Below are 17,391 nucleotides of genomic sequence, written 5' to 3'. Positions count from 1 at the left end.
GTCGAAGAAGGCTGCGGCCTGGTGAAACAGAACAGTGAGACCTGCCGCTGCAGCAGGTCATCTCTCCCACAGAACAAAACCCCAAATCACCGGGGAAGAGGCGTAGGGAATCCTGTTCTCCCCCAAAGCTCAGGTGAAGACCCACTGTGTTTAGGGAGAGGCCAGGAGTGGAGTCCACAAGCCAAGTTCAGCCTGCTGGCTTCAGAATTCGCCCTGTAACTCCGCAGACTGGTGCTTCCCATTAACGGGGTCCAGGAGTGGGGCGGGCATTTCAGGGCCAAATAACAGCGGGCTGAAAAGGGCGCGAGGCGCAGACCACCAGAGGCGTCGCCGGCCACTGGGAGGCCACACACGCCGGGGCTCCTGCTGACCCAGCCCGTCGGCCCGGGGGTGGGGACAGCCCCCTCCCGCGTTCGGGGCGACAGGATGCAGCGAGCTAACAAGGTCCGGCGACCCTGACCTGCGGCAGCCCCGGGGGCCCGGCGCCTCGGGGAGGTGCGAACGGCAGGCAGAGCCCGCGAGTTCGGCCGGGGAGCAGCCGGGTCACAGGTTCCACTACGGAACCGGAAGGACGCGACGGAAGCGGAAGCGGAAGCGGAGCCGGGCCGCGCAGGCGCCGTGGAGCCAGGGTCGCGGCGGCGGGCCGCGGTGAGTTCCTGTGCGGCGATCAGCGTGTGGTGGCCTGGCGCTCTCTAGGCGCCTCCAGCTCGCGGGCTCCTGCCTTGGCCGGTCCGGGCTGTCTTCCGGCTGTGAGCGGAGGTGGGCGGCACGGCCGTCGGGCACCGGGACGGGGATGGGGGACGCTGAAGGGCCGCGCGCGCCTACGGCGGGGCCGGCGGTGCGGAGCCCTGCTGATCCCGAGAGCTGGCTGGGAGGCGGGCGGTGACTGGGCTGAGGCCACGCCGTCCCGGGACTGTCACCTGCCGTTTACCTGCTACAAGGGCACCGCGCCCAGCAGCCTCAGTGGGGGTCTAGGTCACACCAGTTAAGATGCAAAGTGGAATTAGGTTCGCTCGCATCCAGGATTTTCACAAAAGTCACCCGAGGTCTGCATCGGGGCTGGCCAACAACAAAGCTCCTACTGCTGGGCGCACTGCACATCCCTCGAGTCGGTGGGGGAGAGGTCACAGCAGGGAGACAAGGGGCTGACTCCTAAGGTTGTGCAAGAACTTTGAAAGACAAATAGAAATTCTGTTAGCAAAATGATCAGATAAAGCTGAATCATCTACCAGTCATAAGTTTTCTTGAACCCATCAGACAGCAGGCATCACAGAGGGATCTCTTATCCTATCTTGAATGACCGAGCTTCCTAGGCCCAACAGACCATGGGAGGGCTTGCCATCCAAGCTGGTAAGTAGTCAGCTAAGTTTTAATGAAATGCTGAATACCAGCTGTTTTAGTCAGCTCTTTCACTGCTCTGACCAAAAGATGTGACAAGAACAATTAGAGGAGGATAAGCTTACTTGGGGCTCACAGTATCAGAGTTCTCAGTCCACAGACAGCCAGCTCCATCCATCATGGCAGAAGGCTGTGGCAGGGGATCAGGACACGACAATCAGGAGGTAGACTCCCCTCACCAGGGACAAAATATATACCCCAAAGACATGCCCTCCTCCTCCAGCCACACCCCACCCATCTACATTACCAACCAGTTTATCAGTTTTAATGCACCAATTAGGTTAAGGCTCTCTTAATCAGTCATTTCACCTTTAAACTTTTTTTTTTTGGGGGGAGGGGCAGCTTCTGGAGATTGAATTCAGGGGCACTCAACCACTGAGCCACATCCCCAACCCTATTTTGTATTTTTTATTTACAGACAGGGTCTCACTGAGTTGCTTAGCACCTTGATTTTGCTGATGCTGGCTTTGAACTCTCAATTCTCCTGTCTCAGCCTCCCAAGCCACTGGGATTACAGGCATGTGCCATTGCTACCAGATAAACTTTGTTGCATGCGCTTTTGAGAGACACCTCATATCCAAACCATAACACCAGCTATACCAAGTGTGGACTAGGGTTGGTGTATAGAGCCCCTGGGAGCCACAGAAACAAAGAGAGTTTGCAGCCACTCCGGACTCTTCACCAGCATGCACTGTGCTGTGGAAAAGATCCAGGGCAGGGGCAAAAATGCTTTCTTAGTGGTGCAGACTTGGAGGAAGAGGTGGCTGCTGCTCCAGCTGTACCCTGTGACTATCATTTGAGGTTTCATATACTTGGGGAAGGGGCGGGATTCATGACACATCCACACATCCAGGGTCACAAGGCCTAGGCCTGACAGTAAAGGAAAGAGAACTACTACTGTGCAGATGACAGTGAGTAGCATGCAGTTGTACCTGCAGCCTGAAGTGATGGTGGAGCAGATGTTGAGAACATTCTGGACAAATAAATCTCACACCCGAGCAAGGTATTGCTAGGGAAATATGAAGCCTGGCATACTCGAAGGATAATAATAGCAACTACAAAACCCAGACCCGTGTCAGCTGCTAACTAGAATGATTCAATACCCAGTACTACACAGGCTCAGCAGAAATAGGCCTGTTTTCAGGCGTAAGTACTGCTTACCTCCATTACCAAACAGTGTCAAGCTTTCAACCAGAATAGCAAAACAAAAGGCTCCACTGCCAAGGATCAAACAATCAATAGAACCAGAAGCAGATATGGCTCAGATGTTAGAACTGTCAAGATGGAGTTTAAGCATGATTAATATATTAAGAGCTTTAGTGAAAAAGGTAGACAGTATGCATATACAGATGGGAGTTTCAGCAGAGAAGGGAGCAGAAAGAGCTGATGGAAATGCTAGCAAGAAACAGCAGAGGCACAGAATGCCTTCAAAGGGCACAGCAGTTGACTTGCTATAGGTAAGGGGGGAAAATCAATGAACTTGAAGATAGGTCAGTAGAGATTGCCCAAACTGAAATACAAGGAGAAGAGAATGGAAAACCCAAAGTAGAGCATCCAAGAACTGTGGGCCAGTATCAACTGGCATTAACATTTGCAGTAGCAATTTCAGCAGAAAAGAGAAATGGAGCAGAAGAAATATTTGTATTTTTCAGAACTAATGAAAGATACCAACCACAGATTGAAGAATTTGCTTACAGCAGCATCATCAGGATAAGTAACTTCAAAACAAAAGAACAATCCTGGAAATTGCTGAAAGCCAAAGATCAAATCTTCAGAGTAGCCAGAAAGAAATTCTGTAGAGATGAGGGGAAAGTCTTGCAGGTGGAAGGAACAGTAGGAGTGAAGGTGAGGAAGTGAGTTTTTGCAGGATAGGTAATTAGCCCCTAGACTAGCTGCCTGTGGAAAAAGGTCATATCCAACTAAACAGCCTTATATGCCTAAGAAGGGAGCTCACTCCAGCCAGTTGGGAGCCACTTAGGACTTCCTCTCCCAGCACAATGTGTAGCTTTGGGTTTTTAATAATTCTCTTGAATTTTATCATGATTTTCCTGTATCTATTGATATGACCATATAATTTTCTTCCCTCTGTTAGTGGCATGAATTGTACATATTGGTTTTTGAATGTCAAACCAACCTTGCATTCCTGGGACAAATCTGCTGTCACAATCCATTAGACCTTTGAATTCAACTTGCTAATATTTTGTTTACTTGTGTTGATGTCCATGAGGATGTCGGTCTGTAGTTATGTGATAAAAGCTTTGTCTAGTTTGTGGTGTCATGGTAACACTGGCAGTTTGGTGTCTACAAATTATTGGTATCACAAAACCCCAGGAAGTGTTCCTTCTGCCTGCAATGCTAGAAGAGTTCACATAGGATTAATGCTACTTCTTCACATGCTTGACGGAATTAGACAGTAAAGCCAGCTAGACATGACATTTTGAAAAATGTATTTTTGTTTGTTTCATTTTTGGAGAAATTTTTAATTATAAATTTCATTTTCTTAGTAAAAATAGGGCTTGTAGGTTTCCAGTATCTTCTGAGTCACTTTTGATAATTGGTGTATTTTCTGTTTCATTTTTTAATTTATTTATGTTGGTCCTGGAGATTTAACCCAGGGACTTTTTCCCTTTTAATATTTTTAAATATTTATTTTTTAGTTGTAGTTGGACACAATAGCTTTATTTTATTTATTTATTTTACGTGGTGCTGAGGATCGAACCCAGGGCCTCACATGTGCTAAGCGAGCGCTCTACCACTGAGCCACAACCCCAGCCCTGCCCTTTTTATTTTTGAGACAGGATCTCACTGTATTACCCACACAGGCCTTGAACATGCATCCTCCTGCTTCAGCCTCCTGAGTCTTGGGATTACAGATGTGCATCACTGTGACTGGCTGATGATTGGCTGATAAATGGTAAAAATTTTTGGTTAAAAGTAATACACAATGTTCCTTTATTATCTGTAAAGTGTTTCTAGTCCTAATGATGCTGCCTCTTTCATTCCTGAGAGTAATAATTTATGTCTTCTTCAACTTTTCTTGATCATTCTAATTAGAGGCTATCAATTTTATTTAACTTTTGGAATAGCAGTTTGGCTTTATTGAGTCTTTTTCTGTTGCCTTTACCCCATTTCTTTGACTTCTGTTTCTTTTTTTATTATTATTTTCTTCTTTTCTACATGGGTGTTATTTGCTTTCCCCTCCTAGCTTCTTAAGAAATCATCACTATAGGATTGAGTCTAAATATTCTTTTCTAGTGTAAACATGCAAAGTCATGAAATTCCTTCCTAAAAACCATGTAAGCTGCATTCTGCACATTTTGGTGTGTTGTATTTTAGTTTTCATATAGTTAAAAATATTTTATAATTTGTCTTGTGATTTCTCCTTTGGACTATGGCTTTTTAAGAAGTATATTGCTGAATTTCTAAGTATTTAGGGAATTTCCAGGTACCTTTCTGTGATTGATTTCTAATGTAGTTGTTTCATAGTTGGCGTACATACGTGACAATTCTCATCCTTCAGAGCTTGAGGCTGGTGTCGCAGCCCAGCAGTCCATCTCGAGCACACTCAAACATCACATGCAATTGTGAGCAGGTCTTGGGCTTGCTCTGAGCTTGGGGTTCCTTGTCTGTAAGGGAGGCATGCATTTTATAGGTAAAAAATATGCACCAGACTATCGAGGCTCTGAGATGGGGGTTTGTGGTTCTGAAGGTGTGTTAGCTTTCTTGCTGCTGTGACTAAAGGACCTGACCAGCACAATTGTAGAGGAGAAAAGGTTAATTTGAGGGCTCACAGTTTCAGAGGTCTTAGTTCATAGAAGGCAGGCTCCAATCTTGGGGCTCAAGATGAGGCTGAACATCATGGCAGAAGAGTGTGGCAGAGGAAAGCAGCTCACATCATGAGGAAGCAGAGAGAGACAGACTCCACTCACTAGATACAAATGTACACCCCAAAGCCACGCCCCAGTTCCCACTCCTCCAGCCACGCCCACCACTTCAGTTAATGCCATCAGGGATTAATTGACTGATGGGGTTAAGGCTATGCCCCAATCATTTCTCCTCCAAGCCTTCTTGCATTGTCTCACACATGAGCTTTCGGGGGGAAAACACATCCAAACTATAATAGAAAGTGACATGCCCTGTCTTTTCATCTTGCAGATGGCATCTGAGGCAGAGTGCTGTCCTTTGGGTGTGTTCAAGTGCCAGCTCTGTTCTGTGACAGCTCCATACAGCTATGTGGGGCAGAAGCCCCCCAACACCCAGGCTGTTGTGTGAGTACATGTTTTGGGAGCCAGTGCCCGGGGTGGTTTGGCAGATGCTGGGCCTGAGTCTGACACCTGGCTTGGGTGTTGTGCCTCAGGCCTGTTCCTGCCCAGGCTTTGGGTGTTTCAGGTGTGACTGGTAGAGGCCCAGGCAGGACTTGAGGGCTTCTCGGATGTCCAGCCCCCAGGCTTTTCCTCCTAGCACAGCCCAGGGTTCAAGGACTGTTCCAGCCATGGGGTAGAATCTGTGGCTACGCTGAAACATCCCAGCAGTGGGCAACAGAAGCCATGGTGGCCTCATCATTTGGGGCTATGCCCTGTTGTCTGGTGCTACTTCCTGGGAGGGACACTGTCTTCCTTGCTGTCCCGGTAGACTGAGTGCTGAGGACCACCTCTTGTGGTTCTGCCCACAGCAACCAAGAGTGGACCTGGTCTAGCACTTGCTTTTGACCTTTCTATGTCTCAAATCAGAGGCCACATGGGGGAAGCTGACCATGGCCCAGTGGCAGGGGCACCAGGCTCCTTTCTTCTAGCTGTGGTTCTTCTGCTGACCAGGAATTGTGACACCATGTAACCCTGCTGGTGTGAGAGCTGGCAACTTGGGGGAGCCTTGTGCCCACACCCAGTGGTGAGACTGGGGTTGGGGCACACTGGGACAGCCCCCCTTCTTGTTACTAAAAAGGACTTCTCTCTACACGGATGGCTGGTGTAGACCAAGACTGGTTCAGATCTCAGTTCTCTCCTGGCCTGCAGTGGCTTGGCCATTCTGTTACTACCCTGTGGCAGAGGTGGACAGTCCCTCCTCTGCTGAGCCTAGGCAGGGGTGCAGGTCCCAGCAGGTCCCCTATTGCACAGCCAGTGCCGTAGCTCACAGCCTTGTGTCCACTGGCTTACGTTGGGCTTGTCTCCTGCAGCCTGCTGGAAGAGAGCTACGTCATGAAGGACCCCTTCACTTCAGGCACAGACAGATTCCTGGTCCTTGGGTCCCGGTGCAGCTTATGCAGCAGGCTGGTGTGTGTGGGTCCGGTGGGTAAGCCACAGGGCCAGGACTGCCTGTCCTCACTGTGGGGATCTGGGGGCCCACCCGGCACAGGTGGAGCCAGGGAAGCCTTTGTTGGAGGGCAGGTGAGGGTCAGGTGGAGTGTCTTGGCCTGGACAAGGAGTAGAACTAGATCCTTGCACTGTGGTACTGGCATGTGGCCAGTGTGACCAGAGAAGTCCTGGAGGCTGAGAAGTCCATGAGCATCTGCCATAGAGCAAAGCACACAAGAGGGAAGAGACACAGACTGCACCAGCCCACCAGCCCACCCCTCAAAGTTGGCTGATGAGGGCGTGGCCGAGCCTTACACAAGCAGGGGTCAGGAGAGGTGGTGGAGGGTGAGGCACAGGAGAGCAGGTGAGCAGAAGGGACGTGGCCCACACGGGTATCTCCATGGCAAAGGACTGTTTCCAAGAACTCAGGCAATTTGGTTAGTAGTTGAGGCATATGCCATGGTGCTAAGGGGCTGGAGAGAGACCCCCAAAATAGGCTGGTCCAAACAAGAGATACAGTTATTTACTCATTTTCTTATATATGAGTCTATACCAGGCAGTCCTTGCTGGGTGGACTGTGCTGCTATCATCAACATACAACATCCACTTGGGTCCACTGTGGATCTTGCAGCTTCTACCATCACCCAGCTAGCAAGAATGGACAAGGGAGCATATGTCCCTTCCTTTGGAGGGCATGATCAGGAGGTAGCATACTCATGATGACACCCCGACCATACTTGCCCCATGGCCATACCCAGTTGCAAAGCGGGCTGGGAAGTGTCCTGAGCTGGGTGCAAGGGGGAATCTCAGCAGTTCTAGTATTGAGGGTCATGAAGGAGAGTGGACGTGGCTGGGAAGGTCTGGCCTCCTGCCCAGACCAGTCACTTATTGGTGTCCTCTCAGGTCTGTGGGGCTGTCCCTCTCATCCCCTGCTGCTCCTGGCACAGGCACTTGCCAAGGCCCTGTCCTGCTGAGATAACCAAGCGAGGACTCAGGACTCCAGCCCGAGCTGGGCTTTACTTCTGATGGAGCAGGGCAGGCCTGGCATCTGTCCCCCCGTACCTCCTGGATGCCTTGCCAGACCCTTAGCTCTTGCTGCTCTCGCTGTGGCCCCCACCCTCCCTGTGCCTGTGGGGGGCCGCTGGCAGCTCTGGAGGAGCAGCAGCGTCCAGGCCGCTGACTGCCCCCTCCCCTGCCCCAGGAGTGCAGCTTGTTCTACAGCAGGAGGTTCTGCCTCCCTTGTGTCCAGGACAACATCAGCGCCTTCCCTCGGGAAATCCAGCAAGATGTGGAGAAAAGGAAAGGTCCTAAGCGGCCCTCCAGCCAGCCCTGTCCTTGAATGTGAGTGCAGTCTGTGCCAAGTGGGCAGCAGCCTCCTGCGCAGAGCTCCTGGCCTGGCAGGGAGCAGGATCTGCAGCCCAAGGGAGTGGAGGAGCCATGCCAGGAGGTGGAGCAGACAGCCTGTGGGTCCAGCCTGGTGCTGCGGAGCTGCCCCCAGGCCTGAGGATTCTGAGAGGGAGACTCCCTTCACTGGGCAGCTCTGGTAGCCCGGGAGGCGCACACATGAGGCCTGGAACATGGTGGAGGACCACGCTGCCATCTGTGCACAAGGAAGTCACTCTCCGAGGCTGCCTTCATGCACAGCAGCAGGTCTGGGGGACAGGATTTTTTTTTTCCATCCTTATGTAAGCTTGGAAATGTCCTGCATCTTGACCACTCACTGCCCATTACTGACATGACTGAGAACCTGAAGAGCCCACCAATGCTCTGAAAAGAAATTCTTCCACAAGACACTTGGAGACTGGATGTCCCCACAGGCACTCTGGGATAGCAGTGTGAAGATGTTTTTTGTGGACACTTTGGGCAAGACATCATGGACAGGCAGTGGAGGGGGTGTTGGGAAGCCAAGTGTCGGCTTTCCAGCTGCTCAGGCTGGCTCCAGCCCGGGCCCCGCTGCACGTTCTGCCCTGCACTCTCAGGTCAGGAACACTGGCTTCCTTCCCTTACGCCACCCCTCGCCACCCTGCACTCAGCCCTCTAGTCCCACAGCCTCCCAGAGGTCCCCGTGTCTGCTTAGAGTCTCAGAGGCAGGAACTGCTGCCTTACTCTGTGACCACGGCAAGGCCGACCATCAAGTTGGGTGAGATATAAAGATCTTTGACTGATGTGTACACTGGATTTTATTTAAGAGCTTCCTAGGGGCTGGAATTGTGGCTCGAGTGAGAGCGCTCGCCTTGCACTTGTAAGGCACTGGGTTTGATCCTCGGCACCACATAAAAATAAAGATATTAAAAAAAAAACTTCCTGTTTCTTGTACTTCAGGTTCATGGATATCATGTTCTGGGACCACTTTGTCCTAGATCCATTCTGTCCTGCAGGGTGACGGTGAGCTCCAGCAAGGGCAGGCCCAGAGCAGACCCAGCTGGGCTCGGTCTGTACAGAGCATCTCTAATCACAGCATCATTCAGGACTCACTGGGTAATCTTAAAAAATAGTTTATTTTTTAAAACCATTAAGGCAAAACTGTGCCCTGAAATTAACCTTGTACATTCACCAGTCTTACAGTAGGACATTCCAAACCTAAGTTCCCATGAATTCAGGAAACAGATCAACCAGTGTGGTCAGTTCACTCTCCTAAGAGGAAAGTGAAGACCCAAGATCTAAAAAAATCAAGGTCATGCTATAGCCATTTCCAAATCACCTGGAACCAATCAGTTACCATGACTAGAAAAATGACACCTGCTTTCCTGTGCACACCCTGGATTCCTGAGGTCCTGGATGTCCCCATACCTGGGGAGGACCCTGGAGCCAGCTTGACGATTCCAACTTGAAACTGCTGCATTTACTAGAGCCAGGAGAGGGCTCTGAGCCCGAGCAGTGAGGGCCAGAGGCACATAGGAGCGGTAACCGTGACTGGCAAACCCTCTCCCCGGGGCTTTAGCATAACAGCACGGTGGATCCCTGTGGGTGTCAAAAATATACACCACAAAGAAATTTGGCCAAGAAACTGAAAATGACGTGTGGGAGGCTCCTAGGCTCTGTGCTTCTGGTTGGGCCATGGAAGGCCACCATAGAACCTGCAGGTGCAAACAACAGAGTGTTCCAGATGGCTAGAGCTCTTTGGTAGTAATCCATAGGTGGTGCTCTGAAGAGCAGGAGCTGTTTACCAAGCAGGAATACATAATGGTCCAATCAGAACACTAGTACAAAGTGACCTGCAACCTGGGGTCTGTGGAGGCTTTGCTGGTAGAAATGCACTTCTGCATGTAGGGGATGCTGAAGGGGGATCTACACACTGAGATAAAGCCTGCATGGCTCAGAAGAGAAAAACTGGTGTGCGTGTGTGCGCGTGCAATTGCATATTGATTGTTTTGTCACAGCTTCATTTTCAGTAGGTTCACGAGTCAGCCTTTTAAGCATGTACATCACAAACCAAATGTTTGCTGTTAGATGTATGATTGCAAGTTAGCTGTTTGTATTTTTTTTTAAATTGAAAAAAAAAATAATTGAACCCAGGGGTGCTTAACCACTGAGCCTCATCCCCAGCCTTTTTTTTTATATACTTTATTTGGAGACAGGGTCTCGCTGAGTTGCTTGGGGCCTCGCTAAGTTGCGAAAGCTGGCTTTGAACTTGTGATCCTCCAGCCTCAGCCTCCCAAGCCTCTGGGATTATAGGTGTGTGCCATCATGCTGGCTATATTGGGATTTTTTTGAAAACTCAAGTCACAGTATTTAAGATACAGCTATTGATGTGATTCTTTTTACCATACAGTGTTGATAAGGTAGTGGCATTCAACATGAGTAATACTGTAACCTTACCAAGAAGGGCATTATGTGGTGTTCACTTATTGTGAGGTATATTTCATTTTAGGCCTGGAAAAGGAACTGACTGTGTCTTTAACGAATGAAGTTTCCAAAAGGGATGGACTCTCCAGAAGGCCAGCCACTGGGCGATCTCCAGGGCCAGAGCCCATCCTCGCTGACTAAAGGCAGAGGCGAGGCCCCAGGGGTTTGGGGAAGTGGAGAGAGGGTCCCTTGCAGTTTGGGACACGGCAGCTCACACACCCCTGCCACTAGCCTCACCGCTTGTCCTAGGCAGCATCACGGTGGTGCCAGGGCTGGCTTGTGCCTGGCGTCCGTGGTGCCGTGTCAGTTCATCAGATTCAGGGACTTGTGATGGCAGGGAAGACAGTGAGAGCAGGAGGCTGGCCTCTCTTCTCAAGAAAAAACCTTGGAGGTTTTCACTGTTTAGCCGACTGGCAAACTTTAAAACAAAACAGAACGTCACAGGTCTCACTGCGCTGTGAAGTAAAAATGGACGTTCCTTGTTTCTCTTTGCCATCAACAGCTGCAGGGCCATTAATTGCTGGTCGTGGTCAGGTGCCCTGATCCCACTGCGACGTGGATGGACACCAATGGGTCGTTCTCTCTGGCTGAGAACTCGAAGAGGATCTGGCAACGTGTATCTCAGTGGGACCACGGGAGTGGGGGGTTGGGGGGTAGCCCGGCTTCCCTCCCAGGAGGGGCTCTCTGGGGAGAAAGGAACCCATTAGGTTTCCCTTGTCTCAGACTGAGACTCTGAGAAGCAAGTGGGCGGCTAACAGGGGACTCCAGCTCTGAGAGGCCTCAGGGGTCCTGGGGCTACCCGCAAGGGGACAGCAGCCTCTCCCTACCCTCTCAGGAGGGGCCACACACCACCTTTTTCTGATGAGCCTGCAGCTCTGCTGAAGTAAAGTTTGAGAACTCGCTGCAGCCCACTGAGGTGCCCCAGGGACAGCACTGTGTGTCATTAAGCCAGAGCATGCATAAGGCTCCTTACCTGTTTTCAAACAAAATTTCCAATTTCACATTTCAGTGTGACTTTAAAGAAATAAAATGGCCTCCTACATTCATAGCCAGACCAAATCTATTGCTCTAATTCCTACCCTAGTCTGCTTCACAGGCGGGGGGGGGGCACAATGAATTTTCCTGAATTCTATTAAAATGGCACCTAATTATGTGTGTGTATGTGTCCCAGAAAACACCTAGACACCAACCTTTGAGCTCTCTGATATTTCTAGATAGAAGGTCTTGGAGGAGTACATGACTTGGAGGAAGCCCAGGTGATGAGTCAGTGATGTAGAAGATCCCTTGGTAAGAGGTCCCTGGCTGTCACCAGCACAGCGGAGGCAGATGGAGACCTATCTGTCACCACCCTTTGTTTGCTGCTCAAAGCCAAGCTGCCTTAGAGCTTTCTCTGTAATATCTGTGGACGTGATGTCTGAAGATGGGCTAGGCTGTCAGCTCCCACTGTCCCTGTCCCTGGGAAGGTATGCAAGTCCCCTGTGATGACGACTCATTGGTCAGAAGTGTTGCCTGTGCAGCTGCCCAGATCCTAGCGCTACTTGTAAAGTGACAAGCATAAAGACAACCCCCCCACATGGCAGTGCCAGCATCACACTGAAACAAGTGTCCTGGGACACCTTTTCATAATCAGCTCAGTGGCATCAAGTTGACTTGCAACTTCTAGAAAGTATGATGCCCTTGCCTATCTTGAGTCTACACCACATCCTTAATCTAGAGGAAGACTCATGAGGTAACTCCTCAGGGCACTGCCTCAAGTCCCCAGGCCACCGTAGTCGGCAGCTTCAGCCGCAAGAACGTGGGCTGAGCAAAGGCGACCTCCCAGGTCCTGAAGACTCAGGGGACTCTAGCTAGCTTGTTGTCCCTGGTAAGATGGAGGAGGCGGGGAAGGTGGACAGGCACCACACCCTTCCTCCCCAGTCTGGATGTTTCCATTTAAAATGGAGGCAGATTCTGCTTCTGCCCCCTCCAGGGGCTGCAGAGGGAGGAGGCCACGGGAGCCCGCCCTGCAGGCTCGGTGCTGAGCATGTTGAGAGGACATGGGTTGAAGAAGTCCTTCGAAGGGGCCAGAGGTCCTCTGACAAGATGCCACTCTCAGCTGGAAGCATAGACTTTCCGGTTGAAACAACGGGTCCATCTTTAAACCAGATTCAACACAAACACCTGTGGCCACTGGGCCAGGACAAAAATTCCCCTCCATTATGCATTGGCTGCTAAGTAGCAAATACGCCCCGTGTCACAGTAGTTGAGAAGGGGCTTACAATGGGAACCGCTTGGAGTCAGAGGAATGCAGAGGCAAGTGACAGCAGAGGGAGGCGTCTGTCAGGGTCTCTCCTACAGAAGGGCATGTGTGTCAGCAGGAGGGAGGGCTCCTGCAGCAGGGCCGCTCAGTCTTAGCTTCTCTAGGTGCGCGCAGTAACTGTTGCACATGGACCTCTTTAAGACTTCCGTTAAACAACAAAACTGCCTTTAGAAAGTCACACGGCCTGCCATCTCCTTGTGTGCGACAGTCAGAGGTGTGTGAGCCATCAAAGAACCCTGACAGCACCGACTGCTATAGAGATGCCGGGAAGGCCAAGGCTTCTGCCCGCCTTAGCTCCAGCAGTGGGGCTGGGCACGCCTATTGAGGTAGCTGCTCCATGAACAGGAGGCATTTGCCAACTGAGTCGTTCACTTGTCTCTTCTGTCAAACATTTTCCTAGTGCCTTGGGGTTCTAGGCCTCTCTGGGGATGCTGCATTGTCCCTGGACCCTCCACATGATACCAGAGGTGATCCATTCCTTTAGGGTCTTAAATGGCCCAGTGTTAAGAAGGGCCTCAGCACCAGCAGAAAGGTATCTTCATAGCTCTTAAGAAGAGGGACAGCTCTGGTGCATTCTTGAGTGTGCCAAGTCCTGGGTTTCTTTCTCACCCACTTCACACTGAATTTCATTTGTGTGGGCACACTCTCTTTAGGAAGATGCTTTAAATTTATCAGTGAACTGTGTGGAGGTCACGGGGAACAGGCAGCAAGGTGGGAAGAAAGGACCAGCTTAGCTTGCTGGCTGGCGCTCTGAGGATGGCACTGCTGTGAGTCCTGCTGGCATAACTGGAGCCTCTAATTGAGACGATCTGCACTCACCCCGTCGGCCTGGTGCCTCAGGCGCTCAGGTTTCCCAAGGATGGTAGGTACAAAATTCAGTGTGCCAGAAGCTCTGCTGGAACACCAGGAGGCAGGAGAACAGGAACTCACTGAGCAGAGAGGGTCCCATCTGGCTGTGAGCCCCACAATCTCAGCTGCACCCCTGCTTGTGCCTTATTCTACTCAGCATCTGGGGCACAAGGGTCATGTGCAGTCTCTGGGAGTCTGGCACTTGTTACTGTTCAAAGGCGAGAAAATGAAGAACTGGGCAAGTTGGAGATTTTCTATGTTTGCTGCCTGAGGAAGTGGGTGCCACCCATGTGGTCTAGAGGTTCCTGACCTGTCACACTTCTCTGCTGTACTTTTTGCTGATGCCCAGTGACACCTAGCAAATAGTGAGTGCACTCTTGGTTGCTCCTATTGAAGTGCTGCCATCTGGTGCATGATCATCCAGACTGGATTATTGATACCCTGAGAAATCTTTGATTAAGTGATTCAAGACATTCAGCATTGCGTGGCCATTAGGGACTGATACTGAGATGGGACATGTGATTTTCCTTCCTATTAGCTGAGGTGAACAATGTCAAGTGACTTTTGGGCAGAGGTCTGTGGTCTCCAGCTCCACTGGGGATATCACTGGTCACCTTGCTGGGCCTAAGAGAACCAAGGAAATGAATTGCAGCCTTGGCATCTCAGAGTGGGCGTTCTCCGCATAGGCAGCAACATTGATGTGCTGTGCCCTGCAACCTGAAGGCTGGCTTCCCTCCCAGTGAGGCCAACCCCCGAGTGGGACCAGACATGGAAATACTTTTCTCTGGACTTCTGATTCCTAGGACACTTGGGCAGACTGCTGGTGGTCAACAGATCCTTTGGATCATATTTTATTTATTTATTTATTTGTTTGTTTGTTTGTTTGTTTTTGTACTGGGAAGTTGAACCCAGGGCCTCGCACATGATAGGCCAGTGCTCTACCACTGAGCCACATCCCCAGCTGGATCATATTTTTTAAAAAAGAAAAAAGATAGGGATAAATGTAATTTTTAAAAAGGATGTTTGAACCAAAATTTTCACTTGTTTTCTAGCTGAAATCCCCAGTCCTTTTTATTGGTGCCTTTTCCCAGTGCTGACCCCAGGAACTTTATCAGGACCAATCCTACTCATTCTTGAACAACAAATACTACTAACCTCAGAAAAACCAAATTTCCTAAAGATGGGGGTGGCACACAGGATCCAGCCAGGGCCTAGATGTACACAACCCCGAGAGGAGAGGAGGCAGTGACACAGCAGGCTCAGCCCAGCTCTGGCTGGAGCAACTGCCGGATGTTCTCCATGTGCGTCACCTGCCTGGTGGACAGAGGGAAGGGCCTCCAGGGCTGTAGTTTCTAGACAAATAACAGGCAAAAACCAATGTTTTAGACATTGAGAACACTGCCTCACATAGGTAGTAGCAACAGAAGCCTTGCCTGTCTAGGTCTTTAGTAAAACCAAACAAAACCCAACCATGGTGAAATCTGAGAGCAGGCAGGACTGTCCCATGCAGGACACCACACCTTGCCCTGTTCTCCAGGACCACCCTGCCCAGGTGACAAAGGCACATTTGCCTCATCTTCACTCCAGGAAGCTTCTCCAATTAAAAAAAATTAACCATCATATTTTAAAAGGCAATGCAAGAAATGACAAAGGGACTGCCGAATGGGCCAGAGGGACACAACAATTGTCAGTTTGTCCCTAAAACTGATCTCACACCCGCAAACAGCCTGACTGAATGCAGGCTGACAGGAGTGGGGGGTGGGGAGAACACTCCCCGAGGGCCCCTCCTGCTCACCAGACACCAGCCTCAGCCCACCGGGAGTCTTGGGAGGTCTTGGGATCATCCACACCCACCCAGAAATGAGCTTTTCAACATATGATTTGTGACCATGAAAACGGTGAGCCAAAAGGACACAATGGCTAGATCTCCATAGCTCATCAAATCCTTCTTGAAAACTCTCAATCCTATGATTAGAAACCACCCCACTGTCTTTCTTCCAATTCAGGAAATGGAACTGAAGTCTTCCAAATAAATATTTCACTGTGTTTTAAATATCTAACCTTTGGCTATATCTAGATTTGTAGGATTATAAATGTTAAAAAGTGCTGATTAGTTTTCCAAATTATAAAGGAGTACAACAGTCAAAAGGGTGGGAAAAAGGGAACAGACCAGGTATTTTGAGGTTACTCATTAATCAAATGGCAAATTACTAATGTGATATAAAGATATGTGCACCGATTAACACTGGACTGGTGAAAATCAGACCCTGTACCATCACTCCCCTTAATCTCCAAGTGCGGACTGTTCACCCTGTCGCCAGCGCCTGAGTACTAGGCACATTCTTAGATGTACTGCTGGAGAAGGGGAAGATGTGAAGAGGAGCATTACTGTCAGTCACCCAGCCCTCAGGCTTCCCAGTGTCTGAGACTAAAAGGCTGGAAATCTGTGCAAATCCATGCTGCTCCCATTTCTCCTTGAAAAGTGGTTGCTGTGCATTCACAGAGATCAGTACATGTCCCTGTAGATCTCCTGAAGCAAAGGGTGCAGAGCTGCATCCGACTCTGTCTTTTTGATGGTCTGCACGAGCTGTGCGTGTTCTGTGACCAGCTGCCGGAGGTCCACCATTTTTTGAAGGAGCTTTGGGAAGAGAAAGGCGTCGTCCGGATGGTTGCTCTGCAGGTGGAGTTTGAGCACGTGCACAATGCCCTCCTGCATTTTATCAATGTGTCCTATGTTGAGAAGGCCAGGACGGTCTGTTCTCAAAGGAAGAGAGAGATGTTCAAGTAAATAATCATCCCATAACTGCTTATCAGCCTGGGGACCAGACACTCCTACCTCACGCGGCCTTCAGATGTCAGCCTGACTAGGACCCAATAAGGACGACAGGAATGAGTAATTCCTCAGTAGTCACACAACCAGTACACGGTCCCTCCTGACGTCCCCCTTGCAGGGGGCCCTCTTTTGGATCTGCCTAACACCTGTCAGGGAAAAGAACTAAAGCCTCGGGAGCAGTGGCACATCATAGTGGCAGGCGACCACTCGCAGCAGGGAATGCACTCCTTCTCTCCCAGCCTCAGCTCCCCCAGAGATGAAGCAGCGACTGTGTGGGACTTAGGCTGGTGGGTTAAGGACAGCACGGTCACAGGCACCTTCTGACATGACTCAGGTGAAAGAGGAGAGCAAGAGATGAATGAGGCTGGGGTGGACAGGATGCTGAGGAGACCTGGAGGGCGGAGGACTCCCCTGGACAGTCCCAGCCCATGAGTCCTGATCTTGGTCCAGAAAACACTGCCCCATTCACATCCAGCAGGTGGGGGTTGAAGGCCCACTCTTACTGTGGGAAATTTTATCTTCATTTTTTTTACTTGTAAAGTAAATATAAGTATTAAGTTTTAAATAGAGAAATCATTTAAAAGACAGACCACCTCTCTTGTAATTTTAACCCCACCTAATAGATTTAACCTATCTCACTGGACATGGCTAGATACACAGGATTAGTACAGTACTATATCATCCTTTCTACTACGTCTTGATCAAACAAAGGACAGTTATCAATTGTGCATGCCTCTCTGCCCTTGCATCATTGCTGCTGGGCCATAGGACTCCTTCCATCTGACCAGTGCCCAGACAGATGCCAGCAGGTAGAGTGAGGAGATCATGGCGGACAGCACAGCTGTGGCACTGGGTGACTGCCCCCCCCCTCACTG

At 50.2% G+C, this 17,391-nt stretch overlaps 2 protein-coding genes across 6 annotated transcripts in view; one reads left to right on the top strand and one right to left on the bottom strand.

Moving 5' to 3' along the window:
- The first annotated feature begins 767 nt into the window (after nt 1–767).
- Nucleotides 768–14,777, top strand: CDPF1 (cysteine rich DPF motif domain containing 1). The gene is made up of 4 exons (XM_081310535.1): nt 768–1,350; nt 5,554–5,666; nt 6,572–6,683; nt 7,891–14,777. The coding sequence occupies exons 1-4, from the start codon at nt 1,297–1,299 to the stop codon at nt 8,026–8,028; spliced, it is 417 nt and encodes a 138-aa protein (XP_081166661.1). The 5' UTR covers nt 768–1,296; the 3' UTR covers nt 8,029–14,777.
- PPARA (peroxisome proliferator activated receptor alpha) overlaps nt 12,319–17,391 on the bottom strand; it is a 53,902-nt gene continuing 48,829 nt past the window's right edge. For 2 of the 5 annotated variants that reach the window (XM_081310531.1, XM_081310533.1), the window contains exon 9: nt 12,319–16,437. In XM_081310531.1, coding sequence (XP_081166657.1) covers nt 16,190–16,437 — 248 coding nt within the window. In that variant the 3' untranslated portion in view covers nt 12,319–16,189. Of the gene's footprint in view, nt 16,443–17,391 lie in introns of all 5 variants that reach the window. The other 3 variants (XM_081310532.1, XM_081310530.1, XM_081310534.1) reach the window with 3 other exon arrangements.

This window comes from Spermophilus citellus (assembly GCF_964194105.1).
Source record: "Spermophilus citellus genome assembly, chromosome: 10".
In the NCBI taxonomy this organism is placed as follows: Eukaryota; Metazoa; Chordata; class Mammalia; order Rodentia; family Sciuridae; genus Spermophilus; species Spermophilus citellus.
The sequence above is the reverse complement of the archived record's forward strand: the minus strand, read 5'-3'. Positions and strand labels throughout refer to the sequence as shown.

Bases quoted from the DNA above. Each gene is read 5' to 3' on its own strand.
- CDPF1 (XM_081310535.1), top strand. From the start codon at position 1,297: ATGACCGAGCTTCCTAGGCCCAACAGACCATGGGAGGGCTTGCCATCC. The intron at 5,667-6,571 runs GTGAGTACATGT...TGTCTCCTGCAG, and splicing joins CCCAACACCCAGGCTGTTGT to CCTGCTGGAAGAGAGCTACG. The intron at 6,684-7,890 runs GTGGGTAAGCCA...CCCCTGCCCCAG, and splicing joins GGCTGGTGTGTGTGGGTCCG to GAGTGCAGCTTGTTCTACAG.